The following is a 22,191-nucleotide window of genomic DNA, read 5'->3' on the forward strand; positions in this document are numbered from 1 at the left end:
ATGCAAAAAGATAGGACCCTGCCCTATTTTCCTGCGTATTTGGGCAGCAAGGCCCCACACAAGTTTATGGAAGGTGCGCAAATACCCAACACGCTGTGTAAGGCCCCATTTACACGGGCGTAGGCGGTTTATGTGCAACCACCGGCGCCGTAAAAACGCTTGAGCAGCAAAGGGCCTGTCGCATATACGCCAGGGCCACAATTCCATTGGGCCTGGGGAGACATTTCACCTTCCCTCCCCCTCGCCGGCTCACCTCCTCTCTCCTCCCCTCTGGCCGTTTGCAAAGGGAGAGTAAGCGCCCGCCCCCTCACCGCCTATTGTCCACATGGGAGGGGCGGAGCTTAGTCTAACCCACGCCCCTCCCATTACAAACAGCGGCAAGGGGTAGAGAGGAGAAGAGAAGGGGGAGGGAGTCTAGTAGTCACGCTGCTAAACTCCCTCCCACCTCCCTTCTCCGGCAGCTAGCATAGGCTCCCATAGGAATCTATGCAGCTGCCGGCGGCATGAAGGGGCGCTTTTACGCCGCTGAAGTATGCCCCTGTGCGCTGATGCATTGTAAGCCAATACAGTACTATGCACCAATACGCGCGCAAATCTACCTCCTCAAACCTCATTCACTGTGAAAATTCATTGCCCTAAAAAGAACGTAAGAAGGCCCGAGTGACGACATTTTTGTTACAATTTACAAAAAACAGGGTGCGCAAAAAACCCACAAACAATACGTATACTAATTCATAGACTTCAAAGGGCGATTTTGGTCTGTAAATGCCAATCAAAATAGGACATGCTGCAATTTTTTTACACGCAACATTGGTTCATATAAAAAAATGTATGTCTGAATACAGCAATATAATTCAGTGAGTAGTGAGTATAATTCAGGGCAGAGGCATACAAGTGGAACTGCAAAATCGCTCACTCCTGAGCAAAGTTTTTGTGCAGAGAACAAGTGTACTTTGCGTGCCTGTCTGCGCAAATACTGAGCATATTTGCGCAGGCTCTGCTAGTTCACGTGCCGGGGGAATCACCCTGCCCTGATTTAATTGACTATTGAGCCAAATGAGGTGCTGGTGTTCACAGGTATGGTCGGCATTTTGCGCATAGCCGCATGTACATATGTGTCCATTTGCGCACCTCCCATAGACCTCTACAGGCCTGGTTTTTTTGCGCAAATGTGCACAAAATAAAGCAAGTCCTTTTTTTTTTTTTGCAAAAGCATACCTGCAAAGAAAAGAAATGAGAATCAACCCATTGAAATTAATGGGTTCTATTCTCCACATTTGAGGCTCGGCGCATTCTCGCTAAAATATGCTCGTCTGAAGGAGCCCTCAATCAGTAAAAAATATGGACTAAATACAAACAGAAAATACATCTGTGTGAATGAACCCTCACTCTTTGGTGAGTAAGCCTGCTGGTATCTTCTTCTATAAATCATCTCTTCCTTCTACTATCTTTGCCTCTTCAGCTTTCATTTGATTCCAGCTGTGCTGCTGATTCAACATTACCACCACGCGTATGGGAGTTTTGTCCTTTTTTCTCTAAATTGTATGTTTTCCCAAAGTCACAAGTAACTGCATGGATGGCTTTCTCATCTTTATTGCTTCTGGTGTGCTATAAATCACTTTGTATTTCTTTGTTTATGAAAGAAAAAAGTACGTTATTGTTTTATCATTATGGGAATTAGGATAAATGTTATTGTATTTTCTTGAACAGTGATTAAAAAACAAAAATATAATTATTTCTTTTTAGGATCTGTGTGTCTACTCGATTTCCATTAGCACATTTTGACTTGATTTGCTCAAATATGAATCCATTAAAACGAAGTTGATAGATTTTTGCTGAAAATTACTCCATTAGCAGCAAAAACTTTTTGGCTTCAAACACAGAGAGAAAGCCATTTACATGTCATACCAGTTAGACTGATTTCTACCTGGAGTGACAAACTTGGAATTAGGCACACTCAGATCACCATCTATTCCTCATAAGATGAATGGTACACCCACAGAAACTCAGTCCACAACAACAACTTCAGACCTGGCATCTGCCAGTTTTATTGCTTTCAGCAAATCAAAGTTCACACTGTTTAACCTTTTCCAATCTATTGTCTGACGTCTGAAGACATTATGATTTAAGGCTGTACAGCTCCGATGTTGGAAGACATCCGTCGGGGTTCTCTTACTGTATATTGCCAGCCTCTCTGCTGTTGGAGCCTATCCAACGTGTCACCTCATGCAGTACTGGGTTCAGCCAGCAGACAGCGCCATTGTATAACGTCAGAAAAAGAGTGAGCCCCCCTAGGAAAGCCAGGATACAAATTGGATTGGAAAGGGTTAATATTTTTCATAATGCACAAAAATAATCGCTGGCCATTTGGGCTCCATCTAAACATTAGCAGTGATCCTCACTACCAATGGGCCTAACGCCCAAACTTCACAATTTATAACATAGTCCATTACCACGTATTATCCGGTCTCATTAGTATCTCCGCTTCCCCCGTATCACAGAATGGAGACAGAGGCTCATCTCATTTTCATAAAGCCGTCTCAGGTGCCTCTTAATTAACCAGCACCTTTTCCATCCCAGACAGATTTTTATTGAGTCCTCTAGTGGCCATTTCCAACATTGTACTGCTACACTGGATACTAAAGTGAAGATTATGCTTCTGATCCTAGATTATAGTGTGTTACAATAATAAAGTTGAATTCCATGATTTGTAGATCATTGCTCAACTGTTTATTTGACATACAATAGATAAGGCTCAATTCACACATTTGTGGTGTATTGTCAGCATGTGCGCTCGGAAAATCTCCTCATACACCAACATACGCTTAGACTTTACCAAAAAGATGCCCTTTTGGATTTTGTTTGTTCATTAATAGAGTTTGCCAGCACTAAACTATTGATGACCTATAGTTGACCATTGGGGATCCACTGCTCAGAATTCTGTATTGCTGCCAATCTGCTGATTGAAGAGGCCGCAGCACTCGGCTTCTGCAGCCTCTTCTGAGGCATATGACGTCCCATTCATCGGTTATGTTATGGGAATAATAACATACTCCGTTAACTTCCCTGTTCTGCTCCAAATTGGCTATAATAAGAAGTAGCATGCATGCAATGTAACTGACTCTGACACATTGTGGTCAACAATCAGTACACTTCTAGTTTATTCACATCATAACGGTACAGATATAGTTGGACATGACGCATCAATACATATATACGCCCCCAACATCATAATGACTCATGATTGGCATAGTATCTAATGACTGTAATGATTAACATATCTTAACGCCCCAGGTTATATGTCGCTACCAAACACGTCACCTCTAACTAAATACGAACAAACCAAACTTATATTGTGTTCATTATCCAAGTAGCTTTTCCTTATCAGTGGTGGGGGTCCCAGAGCACTCTCCTAGATAAGTTTCCTGTGAGAAAGCTATGTAGGGGTGTATTACAACATGCTGCTTGCACATACTAGTGTATAATATTGAGTATGTTAATCACTCAACTGCTAACTATTTCCTATGAAGGTAGATATATGAATATATATATATATATATATATATATATATATATATACACACACACACGTGTTTGCCTAGGCTGATGTAAAAAAAATTTATTACTATAACAGCCCCTCCAGAAAAACAACTATCCAGGTACTTACAAATGTCCTTGTGACATAAGCCAGAATTCCTACACAACTTCCCCGGATCTCCCGACTGACGTCCCCTTGGCACTCACAAAGAAAAAGTATCATAGGAAGGCACTGCAAGAAGAAAGGGTTGATCGAAAGCAGATTTAGCTTCAGTAGTCAGTAGGCAAAGGCAATGCATCATCATACATAACAGGGACAGCTTTGTCAAGAGTCTTTGAGATAAGTTTTTGAAGGCACAGAATAATGCAGTCAATAATAGCAATAGCAGTAAGAATAGTCACTAAAGTTCCAGCAAAAGTTGAAATCCTGGGCTCCATCTGCTGAAAGTATCAGTCCACCAGTCACCAAAGGAGTCAGAGATGACAGAATTTGCTGCTAGTTCTTTAAAGAGGCTAGTTAGACCCTTCAGAGCCTTAGTTATGGAACCATAGCTGTGAAAGAGATAACAGGGATTGAACAACCTAGGAGAAAACATATGTTCATCATGGTGGGAAGACTCTCTTGCAATGAGACGCGTGTATCCAATTGGATTTGTCCTTCCATCTGAACATCTGTAGTGGTGGTCAGAAACACTTGTTATGGACTGCCAAGTCTTTGTTCTAGAGCTTTGCGGACGTGTCTTTTAGTAACTACCCAACCTCCTAGTTTCACAGAATGAGTTCCTTCTAAGCTGTCAGGATCTAGAAGGGAAGCAAACACTCAAGAATATACATTAGTTAGGCGTTTTGTGAGAACAATAACAGTTTCTCAAGCTACCATGCTGCATCTCGGGTTATCATGGTAAATACAATCCTATCCTTGGGGCTGACCCAAAAAGTACCTCATATGGGCTGAGGCCTGTTCTGTTAGGTGTGTACCTTATGGAGAAGAGTGCCAGGGGGAGGCACCCAGTTCATGGTCTATTGAGCTCTGCCATGGCCTTCTGGATCGTGGTTTCTAAGGTACCATTTAAGCTCTCTGCTCTTCCACTGCTTTGTGGATGTTACGGAGCATGAATGGCCTGTTCTACCCCCAACGCTTTCATTACTTTCTGCATTACTTCTTCCGTGGAGGGAGTACCTCCGTCACACTCAGCTGTCTCTGGTACTCTGTACATGTATACCACCTCAGATATCGGTTCTTGGCAGTGGCGTTTGTGAGCGGGTAGGCCAGACTGGTTACCCTGAGAACAGGTCTAGGCAGACCAGAACGAACTCATACCTATCCACCCTTGGCAGTCGGAAGTAGTCTACTTGAAGATGCTGGAATGGGTAGTCGGAACAAGGGGTGCGCTGCATGGGAGCCTATACAGACCTACCCATGTTGTTCTGTGCACAAATCAGGCAGCCCTGTGTGTATTTAGCTGACGTGATGCTAAATCCTGGTGCATATCAGTCACTAGCAACCGCATCTGTCATACCTGTTTTTGACAGGTGTGTATTTCCATGGGAGGCCAGAGCTATAACAGGATAGGGGCCTGTAGAAGACAGAGCTTGTTGGATACTATCCATTTATCCTCTTACTGGTTCCCATTGTTCCTTTTCCCCCCTTGGTTGCCTGCTTTTGTAACTGAATCAACAGGTCATAATCCATGGGGGGGGGGAGGGGTATTGTCTGAGGAGGTACCTGTACCGCCCCAACCTCTGAAGGATCAAGTCTCGGCTTCTGTGTGGCTGTCTTTTGCAGCCTGATTTACGGTTGCCTCTTTTGTGTCATCCTTGGAGTGCCCTTTAGTTGCGTTTTCAGGCCACTCTCTCGGGCAGCAAGAGGGCTTCCATCAGCGCCTGTACACCTTTCTGTTTTTAATTGCTTTTTCATTTGCTTTCAAGAATTACCTGACTCTCCAGATGGGTCCGTAGTCATGAGCAATGCCGTAGGCATAGCGTGAGTCCCTGTATATGTTAGCTGCATTCTCTTGAGCATGCTTCTTCCAGTGGTTGCAATGCAGCTTCTCATACCGGCATGCGAAATGGAGGGGGTTCGGCCTTGACCACATCATGTAAAAAGAGCACAACAATAGAACCTGCCTTTTTGACCATACCTTGATCCATACAAAGAGTGCAAAATCAGGTTGTTTAATGACTGATCAACAACATGATTGAATCCCCTGTCTCTTGGGCCATTAGCTTGTGCATAATCATGTGTATCAAGCTGAAAAGGAAAAAAAAATTAACAGGTGATTATTCCCCCCCCCCCCCCCCTTCCCCTATTTTCCAGAGGTAGCAAGGTAGTGGAATTGTTGGTGTTGCAATGCTGACACGTTGAGTGACATAAGCAGAGCGCACTGTAGGTAAAAGTGACATTCTGTGGACCAAAGTTTGAGTGAAACCTATGACAGTGTTGTCTGATACATCATGAGGTCAAATATTGTCATAGGAAAATTAAAACCTATCTCAGAACTTTTGTCCAGCTGCAGCTAGTGTTTCTAACACAAGAGGGTGAAGGTGTGCTGAGTAATATGCCACAGCGCGTTGCCAACCAGCCTGAGCTGGCATGATGACAGCATAGTATGTCCATAGGCCGGTACTCCAGGGCTTAGGGGAAAAAAAAACTAAACTATTTTTTTTCTCTCTTTTTTGTATCAAAGCCTGGGCAGACAAGTCGGAAAAGGTTTTACTGGGGAGGCAATATTTATCCCTGCTTTTCCTGAACTCCTGAGTTCATGAATAGAATATCATAGCTGCAGTGAAGATTGACACTGACATATACAAAGGCATAGAAATAGGAAAACAAAACTGTGGATGAAATTCACATCCCATCCTGAGTGGTCATTAAAGTCTTTTCCATGGGGGTAGAGAAATGTTTAACCCCAGTCAATATCTGTATCGCACATTTTACTTTCATCACAGTTTGAACATTTGTCATTAACTTTCATTCATGCATGCGGTCTATTCTTTCTCTCTCATATAACTCTATTATTAACCATATAATATCTCCATACACAATGTTTACCACTGTTACGGATTTCAGGAAATTGTGGATCCACTGGACGAACCAAACCAAGCTGAGAACAGTCGTTGAGTGGTTGGTAGCCGACTCCTCAGATAGATGGACTAAACTGTAGATAGGGAAAGGGGAACTGACCCTTGGCTGCAGGGAAAATGGCAGATACCCTACATATAAGCAGAGTGATGACTCTGATGAGAGCGGCCCTGCGCTGGAACCTCGGACCTGACTACCCCTAAAGGCATGAAACTCAGAACCAGGCGGAACTGGCAAACTACAGAACCAGAAGGAACTGGCAGCAGACATAGAAGCACACAGATGGAGGAATATACAGATATAGAGACAGAACTGGCAACCATGCCAGCTCAGAAAGCCTACAGCAGACCCACAGAGACACAGAAGCATGGAGCAGTTCACACAATACCTGCACAGAATGCAGTAGAATGACACTGTTCACACCTGGACATACAGATATGCCTGAAACAGACCCAACACAGAGAGGCTGACCAGAGACAGGTCAGACAGAACTCCGACTGCAGACAGAACTTCTGCAGGGGCAGAACTGAGAACAGAGTGACCAGAGAAGGCTGAGTGTGATGAACAAAAAAACACCAGTTCAAAGGCACTAAGAAAGTGCATCAGCTGAGCTGAAATAATGGAGCAATGCCTCACGAACCCCTCAGGTGAGCTGAAAAGGAGAGAGCTGGTTAACACTCTCAGTGCTGGACAAAAGCAGACAGGGAAAAGCAGAGGGAAGCTAGCAACTGGCCGGGACAGCATAGCATAAAAATTCACACAAGTAAAACAACTCTCCTCATCCACAAACAAATGCATTCAATCACTACTACCTCCTTCTGGAATTCCTGTTGTCAGGGACAGCAGAAGGGCAGAGAAGAAAAACAGCAAAACTTTAACTGTTTCTAATGTTAGCTGTACAACAGATTCCACAGCTAACTCCCATATCACTAATATTTTCCCATAAGAGGAACACTGAGGTCTCACAAAGAGGTTATCAACAACTTATTTCTCCTACATGACATTATCACACTGAAAACACAACAGTAATACAATTTAACAATAATACAAACATCCAACCAATCACAGAACTGACATTTACACAAATAACAGCAAGAATATACCTTAAAATTCATGTATCTTCCTTTATTAAACTTCCTATTTTTAAGACAGTGTAATTCACTTAATTGATGTTTGTCTTCTATACAAGTTTTTTATTCCATTCATGGAAGTGAATACTGCTGCCAGTTTTTTACCTTACAAGGTCAATCATACATTCCTCTCTTGCTGAAAGTATCTGACACGTTCTGTAAGGCTGAAGAAAGGGGTGAAGGTGGAACTGCAACTTTGTTATATGAGGTTTGCAACAATCAAGCATTCTTTAACCATTTAAAAATTTAGCCATACCACAGAGAGCCAGTACTCCAAGCAATTTGTAACTGCAACTCCATTCAATGCTAGTGTAGCCTACACTCCTTTTCGCTGTCTTACCCCAGGACTGTTTTTTTTTCTTTTCCCATTGTCCTATAACATCTATTTCTATATACCTCCCAAGGTGACACAATAACACTCTTGCATTCTCTAAAGAAACTATCAAATTATCACGTAATAAATAATCCTTTCTCTCTCTCTGAACATTTTTGTACTGCTGTCTGCTATCTTCTGATCCATATCAATGCTACTGTCACCTATAGTGACCTGTCTTATCAGTGTGGACACTTGTATGAAGGAGGCTAATACATACAGAAAACATCCGTGTTAAGACAGATAACGTAACATCAAAACATACAGGACAAACTGTGGTTATTTGTCACATATGATAGACACATACTAATGAGATTTTTTCAACAGATTCTGCATGAACTTGCCTCATGACATGACACAGCCTGCATGAATGAGAGGATAAAAGGATTCCCTTTTTTGAGAATAAACGTTACTTATCTCAATAACCCATCAAGTCTTCGTCAAGATTTGGAAACCAGGAATATCATATTTCATTAACTTCACTGTCTTCTCCAAATTGGTTATAATAATAAGTAGCATGCATGCAATGTAACTGACTGACACATTGTGGTGAACCATCAGTACACTTCTAGTTTATTCACATCATAACGGTGCAGATATAGTTGGACATGACGCATCTATATATATAAAGACGAAAGCCCTCACTGACTGACTTACTGACTGACTTGCCAAAAGTTCTCCAACCTCCCGATGTTGTAGAAACATGAATTTTGGCACAAGCATAGATTATCTCTAAAATAGGAAAAGTAATTGGGTCCCAACTCGATTATTCAATTCTAGCGCAAAAGAATTGGCGTCAAAATTTAACGTACATAGTCTAAATCTCTCACTTCTCAATGTCATAGAAACTTAAAATTTGGCACGGGCATTGAATATGTCATAAATAGGAAAAGTTAATGGGTCCCAACTTGATTATTCAATTCTATGCGCAAAAGAATTAGCGTCCAAATTTTACGTACGGAATGTAATTCTCTCACTTCCCGGTGTCATAGAAACTCAAATTTTGGCACGGGCATTGAATATGTTATAAATAGGAAAAGTTAATGGGTCCCAACTTGATTATTCAATTGTATGCGCAAAAGAATTAGCGTACAAATTTTACGTACGGAATGTAATTTTCTCACTTTCCGGTCATAGAAACGTGAAATTTGGCACGAGCATTGATTATGTCATATATGGGAAAAGCTAATGGGTCCCAACTCGATTATTCAATTCTATGCGCAAAAGAATTAGCATCCAAATTTTACATATGGAATGTATTTTTCTCACTTTCCGGTGTCATAGAAGCGTGAAATTTGGCATGAGCATTGATTATGTCATATATGGGAAAAGCTAATGGGTCCCAACTCGATTATTCAATTCTATGCGCAAAAGAATTAGCATCCAAATTTTACATATGGAATGTATTTTTCTCACTTTCCGGTGTCATAGAAGCGTGAAATTTGGCATGAGCATTGATTATGTCATAAATAGGAAAAGCTAATGGGTCCCAACTCAATTATTCAATTCTATGCGCAAAAGAATTAGCGTCCAAATTTTACGTTCGGAATGTAATTTTCTCACTTTCCGGTGTCATAGAAACGGGAAATTTGTCATGAGCATTGATTATGTCATATATGGGAAAAGCTAATGGGTCCCAACTCGATTATTCAATTCTATGCGCAAAAGAATTAGCGTCCAAATTTTACGTACGGAATGTAATTTTCTCACTTTCCGGTGTCATAGAAACGTGAAATTTGGCACGAGCATTGATTATGTCATAAATAGGAAAAGCTAATGGGTCCCAACTCGATTATTCAATTCTATGCGCAAAAGAATTAGCGTCCAAATTTTACGTTCGGAATGTAATTTTCTCACTTTCCGGTGTCATAGAAACGGGAAATTTGGCACGAGCATTGATTATGTCATATATGGGAAAAGCTAATGGGTCCCAACTCGATTATTCAATTCTATGCGCAAAAGAATTAGCGTCCAAATTTTACGCACGGAATGTAATTTTCTCACTTTCCGGTGTCATAGAAACGTGAAATTTGGCACGAGCATTGATTATGTCATAAATAGGAAAAGCTAATGGGTCCCAACTCGATTATTCAATTCTATGTGCAAAAGAATTAGCGTCTAAATTTTACGTTCGGAATGTATTTTTCTCACTTTCCGGTGTCATAGAAACGTGAAATTTGGCACGAGCATTGATTATGTCATAAATAGGAAAAGCTAATGGGTCCCAACTTGATTATTCAATTCTATGCGCAAAAGAATTAGCGTCCAAATTTTACGTACGGAATGTAATTTTCTCACTTTCCGGTGTCATAGAAATGGGAAATGTGGCACGAGCATTGATTATGTCATAAATAGGAAAAGCTAATGGGTCCCAGCTCGATTATTTAATTCTAGCGCAAAAGAATTAGCGTCAAAATTTTACGTACATAATCTAAATCTCTCACTTCCCAATGTCATAGAAACATGAAATTTGGAACGGGCATTGATTATGTCATAAATAGGAAAAGTTAATGGGTCTCACCTCGATTGTTCAGTTCTAAGCGCTAAAGAATTAGCGTCCACATTTTACATGCGAAATCTAATTCTCTCACTTCCTGATGTCATAGAAACTTGAAATTTGGCACGGGCATTGATTATGTCATAAATAGGAAAAGTTAATGGGTCCCAACTCGATTATTCAATTCTAAGTGCAAAAGAATTAGCATCCAAATTTTACGTATGAAATCTAATTCTCTCACTTCCTGATGTCATTTTATATTAAGGAAACGTCGCATGGTTACTTCCCCGCGGTGTTTCCTAGGTAACGCAGAGAACCATGCAAAATGGTGAACATGTGTTTTTCCGGTATCTCTAAAGTAACCACGACTTCATAAGATTTTCTGTGTGAACACCAGATAAACACCAGTAACAAATTAACTCGGGCGAAGCCAGGTATATCAGCTAGTCAATACATATGTACGCCCCCAACATCATAACAACTTATGATTGGCTTAGTATATAATGACTCTAATGTTTAACATATCTTAACACCCCAGGTTATATGCCGCTGCCAAACACGTCACCTCTAACTAAATAAGAACAAACCAAACTTATATTGTGTTCATTATCCAAGTAGCTTTTTCCTTATCGGTGGTGGGGACCCAAGAGTGCTTTCCTAGATAAGTTTCCTGTGAGAAAGCTGTGTAGGGCTGTATTACAACATGCTGCTTGCATATACCATTGTATAATATTGAGCACATTAACCACTTAACTGCTAGCTATTTCCTATGAAGGTAGATGTATATTAATGTGTTTGCCTAGGCTGATGTAAGAAACACATATTATTACAAAAGTTACATTGCCTAAGAGCAGCTCAGTCCCATTCTAATGTATGTTATTGAGTCCCAGTACCAGGAACAACTGGTATACATTGTACAATGCTGTGCCTATTGTGGACTGAAGTGATAGTGGCACTCACCTGAGCACCACTGTCATTTCAGTCAGCTTATTAGCGAGAATCCTGAGTGGCAGACCATCACCGATCAGTGATTCATGTCCTATCCTGAGGATAGGTCATCAATAGTTGGTACTGGAACATGCTTTTAAAGGTTTGGTCAGTATGTGTTGGGATCTTATCGCCCCCAGCTCTATTGAAAAGTGTACATGACGCTTTTCAATAAAACTGTATACGGTTTGTTTTTTCAAATACGATTCAAAATGTCAAATGTTTGTGAATTTAGCCATATTATTATTTTTTTTAATTTGTGCTCCACATGTATAAAAATCATTAAAGATCCTATACTAACCTCTTCCAGCTACCTGAAGCTCCAGCTCTGTAGCTACATGCTCTTCTCTGGCTCTAAATTGACAGGCTGCACTCCGTATGTTTACGGGACAACACAGGCTGCTGCAGTCAATCACGGAGCTCATAATTTGAAAGCTGATTGGCTGGAGCAGCTTATGACATCTTGTACACACTGACTGGAGTCTGTCAACACACTGTTAAGAGGGGAAGACCGGAGCTATAGCGCTGGAACTGCTGGAAGTCAGGAAAGGTGAGTATGGGATCTTTTTTTATTTAAAAAACAAATACCAAGATTTCTAATATTTTGTTGTCACTCTATCATTATGGAGTATTGAGTGCAGGACGATGGGGGAAAACTTGAGTTTCTTTTTAAAGTTTCACAAGGCCTCAACATACCAAAATGGGAAAAAAGTGAAAGGGTCTGAAGACTTTCCTAGTGCATTGCATTATTGTCTAACTTCCCCACAAACAGATATAAAGCATCACATCTGGTACTTTGTCTGAGAATGCTTCGGACATATATATATCAAACATGCCCACAGCCTAATAGGCTTGACATATGGTAAAAGAGTCTGCACAGAGCCGAACCGAGAAACGGCTGAATAGACTTTTTTTTAAGAGGACGCCTCAATGACTGTTTAAAATTTATTTGAGGAGAAAATTACCTTTATAATTTGAGCTGTAGTTTCATCGGGGACTTTGCAGCAATTGCATATCGAACTGCAACAATGACTGCTCCAAATGTCAAATCGTGCTATTTCTAGAATGTAACGTAGCGGTTGTGTTTATAGCAGATGTCTTTGTGAATGTTTTATAACTGGATATTGTAGCGGAAATCCACCACCGAAATGTTTTAAGTGCACATAATACTGAAATATAGCTTACACTGCAAACAATCTATATGCATTATTTGGTACTTTTTCTTTCCGCATAAAACAATTGCGTTCCAGAGGTCTGTCTGAGATGCATGGTTCAATGTTTTCTCATTAGTAATATGGAGGGAGCATGTTAACATTTTTCAGGATCATTTGCCCATTGGGGGCACTATTACACTGGAGCCTTGCATTTAGTTTTGCTTCATCGAGCAATCAATATCACAACTTGCCATTTTATTGGCAAATACGTCAAGCTGCTCTACAAAAGGGTATTGTTATATACTAGACAATATTTTGTCTTCTTGCCTTTGTAATGGCCAATGCTGTCTGTATTGTACAGGTAGGCCGATAATTAAGCAAAAGTACTTTGGTTCCTGGTTGCTGATCTACTGCCCATCTATAATAGATGATACTAGATATTTGTTCAACAGAGCTTACTGCACCTATAGACACCTGCTTTATTTAGGTTAAATACCTGGGAACCAGTGTCTCCTGATTGATAGTTGGTCAGTCCTTACCATGGAAGTAGGATGGGTCAAAGATGTCAATGCAAGCTGCCCACACTTAAAGTAAATGTGGAGGAAGTTTTACAAGTGTGCTAACTAAAACTTATCTTAAAAATCATCTTTATTATTCTGCCATGTGCCATATGCAAAACATGGTTAGGTTCAGCATTCCCCACTAAAATAATGGAAAATGCAGTTTAATGTTTCAAAATGTAAAATAATGCACTTTGGGGAGAAGGAATTGCTGTTTTGTGTTGTCCAGGACTTCAGAAGAGAAGGATTTAGGGGTTCTGATTTATGACAGCCTCAAATGACTCCACAGTGCGGACAGGCAGCAAAGAGAGTAAGTAGGATGCTCAGCTGGATAGCTGGAGGTATAACCAGTTAAAAGAGGGAGATTGTGATCCCGCTGTATAGAGCTCCGGTGAGACCACATCAGGAATACTGTATTAAGTTCTGGAGAAATCACTGATTAAATAGAACGAGTCTAAAGATGGACTACAAAAATGGTGGAAGGTTTTGTTCTTGATACCTATCAAGAAAGATTTAAACTTTTCAATTTGTATAGCCTGGAGGAAAGAAGGGAGAGGAGGACATGATCGAAACCTCTAAATATGTTAAAGATTATGGTGCGGAAGGGAAGTGTTTTTATTAGGAAGCTGGATCAACGGGGGAGGGGAGGACATTTTGAGATTAGTTGGGTGAGGGGGGAATCAGATGCAATGTCAGAATATAATATTTTACTGAACAGTAGTAGATGCTTGGAACAAACCTCCAGCAAATGTGGTTGGAAAATCAACAATACATAAATTCAAGCTGCATGGGATAAACCTAGATCTATCCTAAAATAGGAATAAACAGGAAATAAAGGCCGACTAGATGAACCACATGGTCTTTCTCTACTGCTAATTTTCTGTTTCTATGGGAAAATGTATCAAGAGTGGCATTTTAAATACTAGTCTTAAAAGGATTTCACCTGGCACAAGATGCCCCTACTATATGAAGAAACTCATGCCACTTCATATATTAGGCGCATCTTGTCACCTTTGTGCCCCCACACTGAAATGTATGCCAGGTTGAAACTGGTATACATATCTGGTATAATACACATCAGAAACTGGCGTAAATTATACCATAAATGTGTCAATCCGAGGCAGCCATGCCCTCCCCCGAAAGCCCCACCAACCTTTTACAAAACTGACGAGGACAACCCAACTTGTGCAAAAATGTGTCACATTTTATTACACCAGAAACTGGTGTAAAAGTTTTTATGAATGTCCCCTATATTTCTAAAGCAAACATTAGCACAAGTGTTTTAGATATACTATATTTATTTTATTAGGACTATCCCTCTAGCTCCTTCAAAGGCTATGTTCCAGTCCTTGAAATTAGTGGACATCTTCTCCTAACCATGTGCCATGTTCTTGGAGTATTAGCCCTTGGTTGTTATTCCATAGTTGAAATAATACAAAATATATTTCATCTTAACAATAGGCTCAGATGTACACCAAAGAGTAATCACAGAGTTTTCAGTCTTCCCCAAGTTATACAGTAATATTTCCCACTTTCTCTTCTAGTAGTCGCAACAGTGTTCTCGCCGCTAGGGATCCACGGCTATGAGCTGATGGCCTGACCCACTGTCAGTGCAGAAGGCCAGACATGAGTTATAGGGGGTGGGAGCAGAAGTGCAGTGAAATCAATGGGAGCTGAAGCAACTATTACACATCTGTATCATCCCCATTGTCGGAGGCAGAAGTTCTGGAAGTGTAATAGCCAGCTTCAGCACTTGTGCTCCCATCTCCTATGATTCACGTCCAGCCTGCTGCACTGGCGGTGGGCTGGTGATCCACTCATCGCTGTGCATATCGAGTGGTAGGTTCCTAATGTTTAATTATTGGTGACCTATCCTGAGGATAGGTCAGCAATAGTTTTTGCCTAGAAAACCTCTTTAATAGCAATGTCTCCTTTTCCCAGTAGTCACAGAGACATCCTTTTCTCAATAGTCAAAAGGGCGGCTTATCCCAGCAGTGAAAGCAGAACTTTTTACTGCTAGTCTCATAAATGCCCAATTTTGCCAAGTATAAAACTAGGACCTCCCGTTACTCAGGCTTGGACTGGCCCACAGGGGAACAGTTTAATCCCCCAGTGAGGCAGTCCAAGAGTGGGTTCCCAGTCCCCCACATGAATGATGCGTGGGGCAGTATACCCACTGAACTACATATGAATATGCGTCATACAGCATCTCAGGCAGGTAAAATTTGCATTGACTGTTGAATGGGCCTCCTGAATAAATTCTGCTGGTGGGACTTAGGCACCCCAGTCAGACAGTGCCATTAATCTAGTAGTCACAACAATGTCCCTCTTCACAGAAGGACTTCGCTCTTCTTCAAGTAGTTACATCAGGATCTCATCATTCCCCTTATATCTTTAGCAGGACCTCCTTTAACCTGCAAAACTGGGTCCCTTTAACTGTGGGCTTCATCCATTTTCACTTACTCACAAGTCGAACTCTCACTTCTAGTACTTATAGAGGACCCACCACCCCTAGTAGTCATATACAGGCAATTCACAGCAGGACTTTCAAAACTCCTTTCTTTAAAACTCACAGCAGGGTAACCCATTTACCCTTGTACAAATAATAAGGTTTCCCCTTTCCTCTAGTAGACTTAAGGCCCATTTACATGCATAGATAATAGTTCAAAAGGTTTTGAGCGTTTGTTTTGCATAAACTGCTAATGGACACTGATGCCCATTAGCAGCTTATCACCTTCATTTGCATGTAAATAAGCCTCCAGTACCTGTATGCAGAGAACAGCAGGTGGTCTGTTCTCTGCATTCAGCTCCTTTGTTCTGCCATGAGACTGCAAGCCTAATACAAAGTAATCAGCGCTCTGTGGAGAATACAGCACCATGGACAGAAAACACAGCATGCGGTCTGTGTTATCTTCTCTCCGACTGAACGATGGATTTTATAACCACAGTAGCGTTCCACAAAAAAATATTCATGAGGTGATTTGGAGGAAACTCAGTTTCTGAGAGTGTTGTGAAGCTGTTATGTGGATGAAAATGATACTTTGACACACTGTTAAAAACAATGTTTCTATTTTTCAGGTATGAAAAAGAAGTGCCAAGAAATGTAAGGTAATTTATCATTTAATCTTTTTTATGCATTCATTGCTCATCACTGACCATCTTTTATAGCTGTATATTCAGCAACTACAAATGTAGAAATTACATATACAAGCTTCCTGTTATGATTTCATGCTGTTTACTTGTATGTGATATACAACATCATACTGCACAGTAAGTTAATAGTATTTGAATTGGACTCATGCAATTTGCAGAGCAGATTGGACAGGCTTTATTTTCTTTTACTATTTTATTGTGCCCTTTTAACCCTTTCCAATCCACTGTCTGACGTCTAAAGACATTATGATTTAAGGCTGTACAGCTCCGATGTTGGAAGACGTCCGTTGGGGGTTCTCTTACTGTATATTGCCAGCTTCTCTGCTGTCGGAGCCTATCCAATGTGTCACCTCATGCAGTACTAGCTTTAGCCAGCATATAGCGCCGTTGTATAACAGTAGAAAAAGAGTAAGCCCCCTAGGAAAACCAGGATACAAATTGGATTGGAAAGAGTTAATGCTTTTTTTGCATACAGGAATGGGATCAGGTTTACATCTTCTTATACAACCATGTTTATGGTGCAGCACTTGCACCAAGGTAGAGTTTCAGTTTGATGCCAAAATGTGGTTGGACAGTCATTAAGGGTATATATAAATGAAAGACAACTTGATATGAAATATTCCCCATGAAATAAAGAAGCTGGAGCATCTTCTCTTAGAATTCTGTATTGTGCCATAGATCTGTTGCTAATGCTGGAAATGTAATGCATAAATTATGGCTTGGTGTTACCAGTTGGGTTGTGTCCTGACACTTTCCAATCCGACTGTTTAGGGACATGCCCCCACTTTGATAATTTCTAAATTCTCAGGAGGAATTTACATGTAAGGATTATCGCTCAAAATGCGTTCAAATGGGCAAATTTGAGCGCTATTCGTTTAGTGTAAATACACAAAAATCGCTCACTTGTCATTTGCGGTTTGTTAAGCTGACTTCTCAGTCACCTTACAAAACCTTGTTTGCTCCCTGGCGTCTCGTCCCGTGTAAACGCTCTCGCTCAGCACTTCCCATAGAAGGTGAAGCACTAAGCAAGAAGCGGACAAGAAGCCCTTGAGCCAGCGGCAAGTCTCTTTCTGTAAATGCTCTGCACAAGCACTGACGACCTTTTACACAACTTTTCCAGCCACAACTCATCTTTGTACACTCTCTTTATCCTGCCACTACCCAAATACCCAGTAGTAGTACTCCAACAAAGTACTAGTGTCTTCTCTGGGACCCCAAATATTATTATTGCTCTCTGTGTCACCCCTGGGCAGCAGCACAAGTCTCTCTGTAACTGAGGCTGCCTCCTCCTTACTCTCAGGATAGTACTGGCAGAAAGAGAGGAAAGCGTTGGCCTATGCAGTAAGAGAAGCAGCATCTGGACCAGCAGGAGTGAGAGTTTGGCCCAATGTCCACATGCGGATTTGATTTGCGGAATCCGCATGGGGCACCCAGGGTGAAAGATCCTAAACTCAAGCCGCCCATAGGGAAGTATGGGTGTCCGCAGCAGAAATGAAGCATGCAGATTTATTTTGCATACCTTAAGGCGTGGAAAACAAATTGCTGCATGCTCCATTTTGCTGCGGTTCCTGCATGGACGGCTTCCATTGAAGTCAATGGAAGCCGTCCAATCCGCGACCTGTTGACAATTGAGATTGCGGACAGGCCGCAGATTCTGCAAGAAAGCAGGAGTTTGAAAATAAAAGTCGCCAGCCGTAGGCAGGGTCTGATTCCGTGGCGGGCTCCCGCATGCGGAATCTGACCTGCCAGTGTACATGAGGCCTAACAAAGAGACTTGTCCTGTTGCTGGGCAGTCTTTTGGGGAGGGCAAAGCGAGTCCGGGGTGGGGCAGGTGGCGGGGCCATTTAGAACCAGGCCCCTCTTCCTGTCCCAGGAGACTTGTAGTAGTTGTGTGGCCACAGAAGTATGACACTGGATCATCAGCCTTTTAATGAAGATGATGGCCACTTAAGACATGTGGTATAATAGGTTTTCAGTTCTACACAGTCTAGCTGCAGTGAGGTTTTTTTCCACACATGGCAGCAGCCAATGGTAATTCCTGCAAGACCGTGCAATCACTGGCTGCCACAGGAGGGCGGGGGTTTCGGCCACAAGTGGTTTTCACTGTGTGGAAGCACAACTTAATTGAGTGAATTTGTCACTGTAGCTACAAGAAGTGTTGCATTATATGATCAAAAGCTGCTGCAGGGAATAGATCAGATAATCCGGCTGACCTGATATACAGTATTTGCACCATTAATTCAGTCTTATCTATTGCTGACCTGTTTATTCATCCTTAAAATCTACAGTATGTTTTTGTTAGCAGAATAGAGCATTTTAAAACACAAGAAATGCAGCAAAAAGCCATTGAAAATGCCACCTGTAAACCTACTTCTACAAAGTTAATCAACATTTAAAGGGGTTTTCTGGACACAAAAAGGAAATTCTGAAATTTAGGAGGTACAGCTAATTAGCGGCAACCTGTACCTTTATCTGCCCTCTTCTTCGCCCCATGCATCCGCCGATCTGCTGCTGTGTTCTGCCCCGCTCCTCCCATGCTGCACTGCTCACAGCAGGAAGCTGGCAGCTATGGATAGGGGAGGAAGAATCAAATGCAGACATGTCAGAGGAAGTGAAGATACTGTTCAGGTGGAGGATCACATGACATAGATAAATAATGAAGAAAGTAGGTAGACCGGGTACAGTGAGCCTGTTACAGAATGACTTATGTACATTAGATTGTACAATGTTAGTCCGTGCCCCGAATACTCCTTTAAAATAAATTATAACTATAGAGTGTTACAAATTGTGTTAAACATTGCATTCCATTATGTTCAGTGTTACAGATTCACTAAATATTCATAAAGTATCAATCCAGTGAGATTTGCACGGGAAAGAAATATATTATACTGTGTTTTTGGTGAGGTGCTTCAGATGAAAAGAATTCATATCTAGAAAACTCATTTTCAGCATTCCAGATAATAGATCCTTCCCCATGCTTAGCAATTATAATCAGTATTCTGATTGTTCTCTTCCGCCCAAGGTTACAGAATTAGGTAATTTAACACTAAAATTGCATATTTGTCATTGTGCTCAGCAGTTAAATTACTTACATGACTATGAATTTTTTTCCCATGCAGTCTTACAGAATGTGAAAAATGTGTTTGTTATATTGCAAGTGCAAAATTACACCATTGATTTAAGGGATCACTAGAATTCCCTTCTCCCACCTGCTTTGATCAGGCGTGGAGAGGCGCAGGGAACACAGTGGTGCTACAGTTGCCAAGACAATATTTAAAGAGTCCCATGCACTGGTGATATGAATTAGGCTAGATGCACACAACCCATATCTGCGAGTTGCGCCCCAGAGGCTTGAGCGAAACTTGGATTGGAGAGCAACATAGACACCTATCTGTGTGCTATCCAGGCAGCACATTGGCATTCATTAGCATGTAGTATTTCTTGTATGTAATAAGGACAGGTATAGCACATGCAATAATTTTTTCATTTGCATCTATGGTCTGCGTGAAAATATGTCCGTGTTCACTTCCTCATAACCCTATAATGGATCCCTATCCTGTCCATGTTCCAGGGGCCTTAGGCTAACTTCACACAGGCCAGTGCGATATTGGTCAGTGAATCATGGCTCGATATTGGACTCGCCAACATGCGATATCCCTGTGGCTGTAAGGCATTTTCTTATCAAAACCCCCTCGCATCACTTCAGGGAAGCAGCTGTCAGCTGCGGCAGAGGATCATTGTTTTCAATGGGGAGACCTTGCATTGCATTGAACTCGCGTACTCCTAGCAGTGGGCATAGATACGACATTTGTTGCTCGTAATACACGATATGTTGCTCGTGTGTATTACCCCATTCAAAAAAAACTCCATTCATGCGAGATTTATGCGTCTCGCAATGCACAAATCTCATGCGATTTTCTTGGATGTGTGAAAATGGCCTTTAAAAAAAGACCTGACAGCTGTACTACCCAGTGTGCTCCCTTTATCTCTGCACATCAAATAAGAGATCAGAGAAGAGAACAGAATTATGACGGCACTTTAAGGAAGAGTTTTTATTTAAAAAGCAGAAGTTTTTATATGTTAGTCAATCGCATTAGAGCATTATTATTTCTGTTTCTTTTTTCAGAGATAGTTACTTTGTTACTTTTCTTAACTGCTCTGTCCATTTTTGCTACAGTAACAACAGGAGGAGAAGTCCTTTTGGTTTGGATGTACAGCATGTTACATGACAAATAGGCAGTTTTTGCACTTTCCTACTGGTGGCACGCGCGTGCACAAAAACACGCTTCTATTAGAACCAATGCATTCCCTATGGTATGTGCACATGTCCGTGCTTTGCAGCCATGTGCCTGCAAAGATAGGACATGCGTGCACCATAGGGAATACACGCATTGTCTTCAATGGAGCCGCGGCTGCTGCCGGCAGCTCCATTGAAGACAATGGTCTGCCTGCACCCCGTAATTGTTTTTCAGGGAAGAGCTTTAAATATAAGCTCTTCCCTGAAAAGCAAGAATTTTAGTGTAAAAAAACAAAACAAAAAACTTACCTGTCCGCAGCTGCCGTGTCCCCGCAGGGAGGAAGAACACATCTGCCACATGTGGCAGATGTTTCCTTTATCCCCGCAAGGAAAAATAATTCCCTACTGCACCTGCCACACGTGACAAATGCAGCAAAAGAATTCTTAATCTCCGCGGGGAATAAAGAATTCCCTACCACAGCTGTTACAGATGTCATTCAGTGAGAGCTGCCTGTGATTGGCTGAGGTGCTCAGCCAATCACAGACAGCTGCTTCTGATTGGCTGAGCACCTCAGCCAATCACAGGCAGCTCTCGCTGAATGAATGACAGGCGAGAGCTGCCTGTGATTAGCTGAGCGCCTCAGCCAATCAGAAACAGCTCTTTCAGCAGGCAGGGATTTTAAATCCCCGGCTGCTCAAAGAACTGCATTGCAGATCCGGGGACAGCGCAGAGAGGACGCAACACCACTCTTCCCTGTTTTTCAGGGAAGGGCTTATATTTAAAACCCTTCCCTGAAAAGCAATTACAGGATTCTGGCAGCTGGATCCCCCACCGCAGCTGTCATCTGTGACAGCTGTGGTAGGGAATTCTTCATTCCCTGCAGGGATGAGGAATTCCTTTGCTGCATCTGTCACAGATGTGGCAGGTGCAGCAGGGAATTCTTTTTCCTTGCGGGGATGAAGGAAACATCTGCCACAGGAACACGGCAGCTGCGGATAGGTAAGTTTTTGTTTTAACACTAAAATTCATGTTTTTCAGGGAAGAGCTTAAATTTAAAGCTCTTCCCTGAAAAACAATTATGGGATGCCGGCAGACCATTGCCTTCAATGGAGCCGCCGGCAGCAGTCGCGACTCCATTGAAGGCAATGCATGGACCATCATACACGCGTGTTTTTGCGCGTACAGGGGTGCGCACCAATGTACGCACACGCTCGTGTGAAGCCACGCCTAGGGTTTAAACACATAAAGGTGTTCAAGTCCCGCTATGCGGATATGATGATCATGGGACAGAACGAATCCACTGATTTCAATTGATTTCAGTGGTTTAGTTTTTACTAATGGGATTTTCACCCATTGATACTACGTGCGGGAAAGATAGGACCTATCTTCTCGCTATTTTTATCAAAATCTTGTGCTATGGTGTGGAGTTTGAATGGTCGGTGAGGTAAAAAAAAACCCTCATTCATAAGCAACTATGCTC

General features: G+C 41.7%; 1 protein-coding gene across 2 annotated transcripts in view; it reads left to right on the top strand.

Annotated features, from left to right (window-relative positions):
• Positions 1-22,191, top strand: part of IQSEC1 (IQ motif and Sec7 domain ArfGEF 1) — a 566,448-nt gene that overhangs the window by 96,318 nt on the left and 447,939 nt on the right. For both annotated transcript variants that reach the window (XM_066596453.1, XM_066596449.1), the window contains exon 2: positions 16,399-16,428. In XM_066596453.1, coding sequence (XP_066452550.1) covers positions 16,399-16,428 — 30 coding nt within the window. The remainder of the gene's footprint in view (positions 1-16,398; positions 16,429-22,191) is intronic.

The sequence above is a fragment of the Eleutherodactylus coqui genome, chromosome 3, assembly GCF_035609145.1.
Source record: "Eleutherodactylus coqui strain aEleCoq1 chromosome 3, aEleCoq1.hap1, whole genome shotgun sequence".
Classification (NCBI taxonomy): Eukaryota; Metazoa; Chordata; class Amphibia; order Anura; family Eleutherodactylidae; genus Eleutherodactylus; species Eleutherodactylus coqui.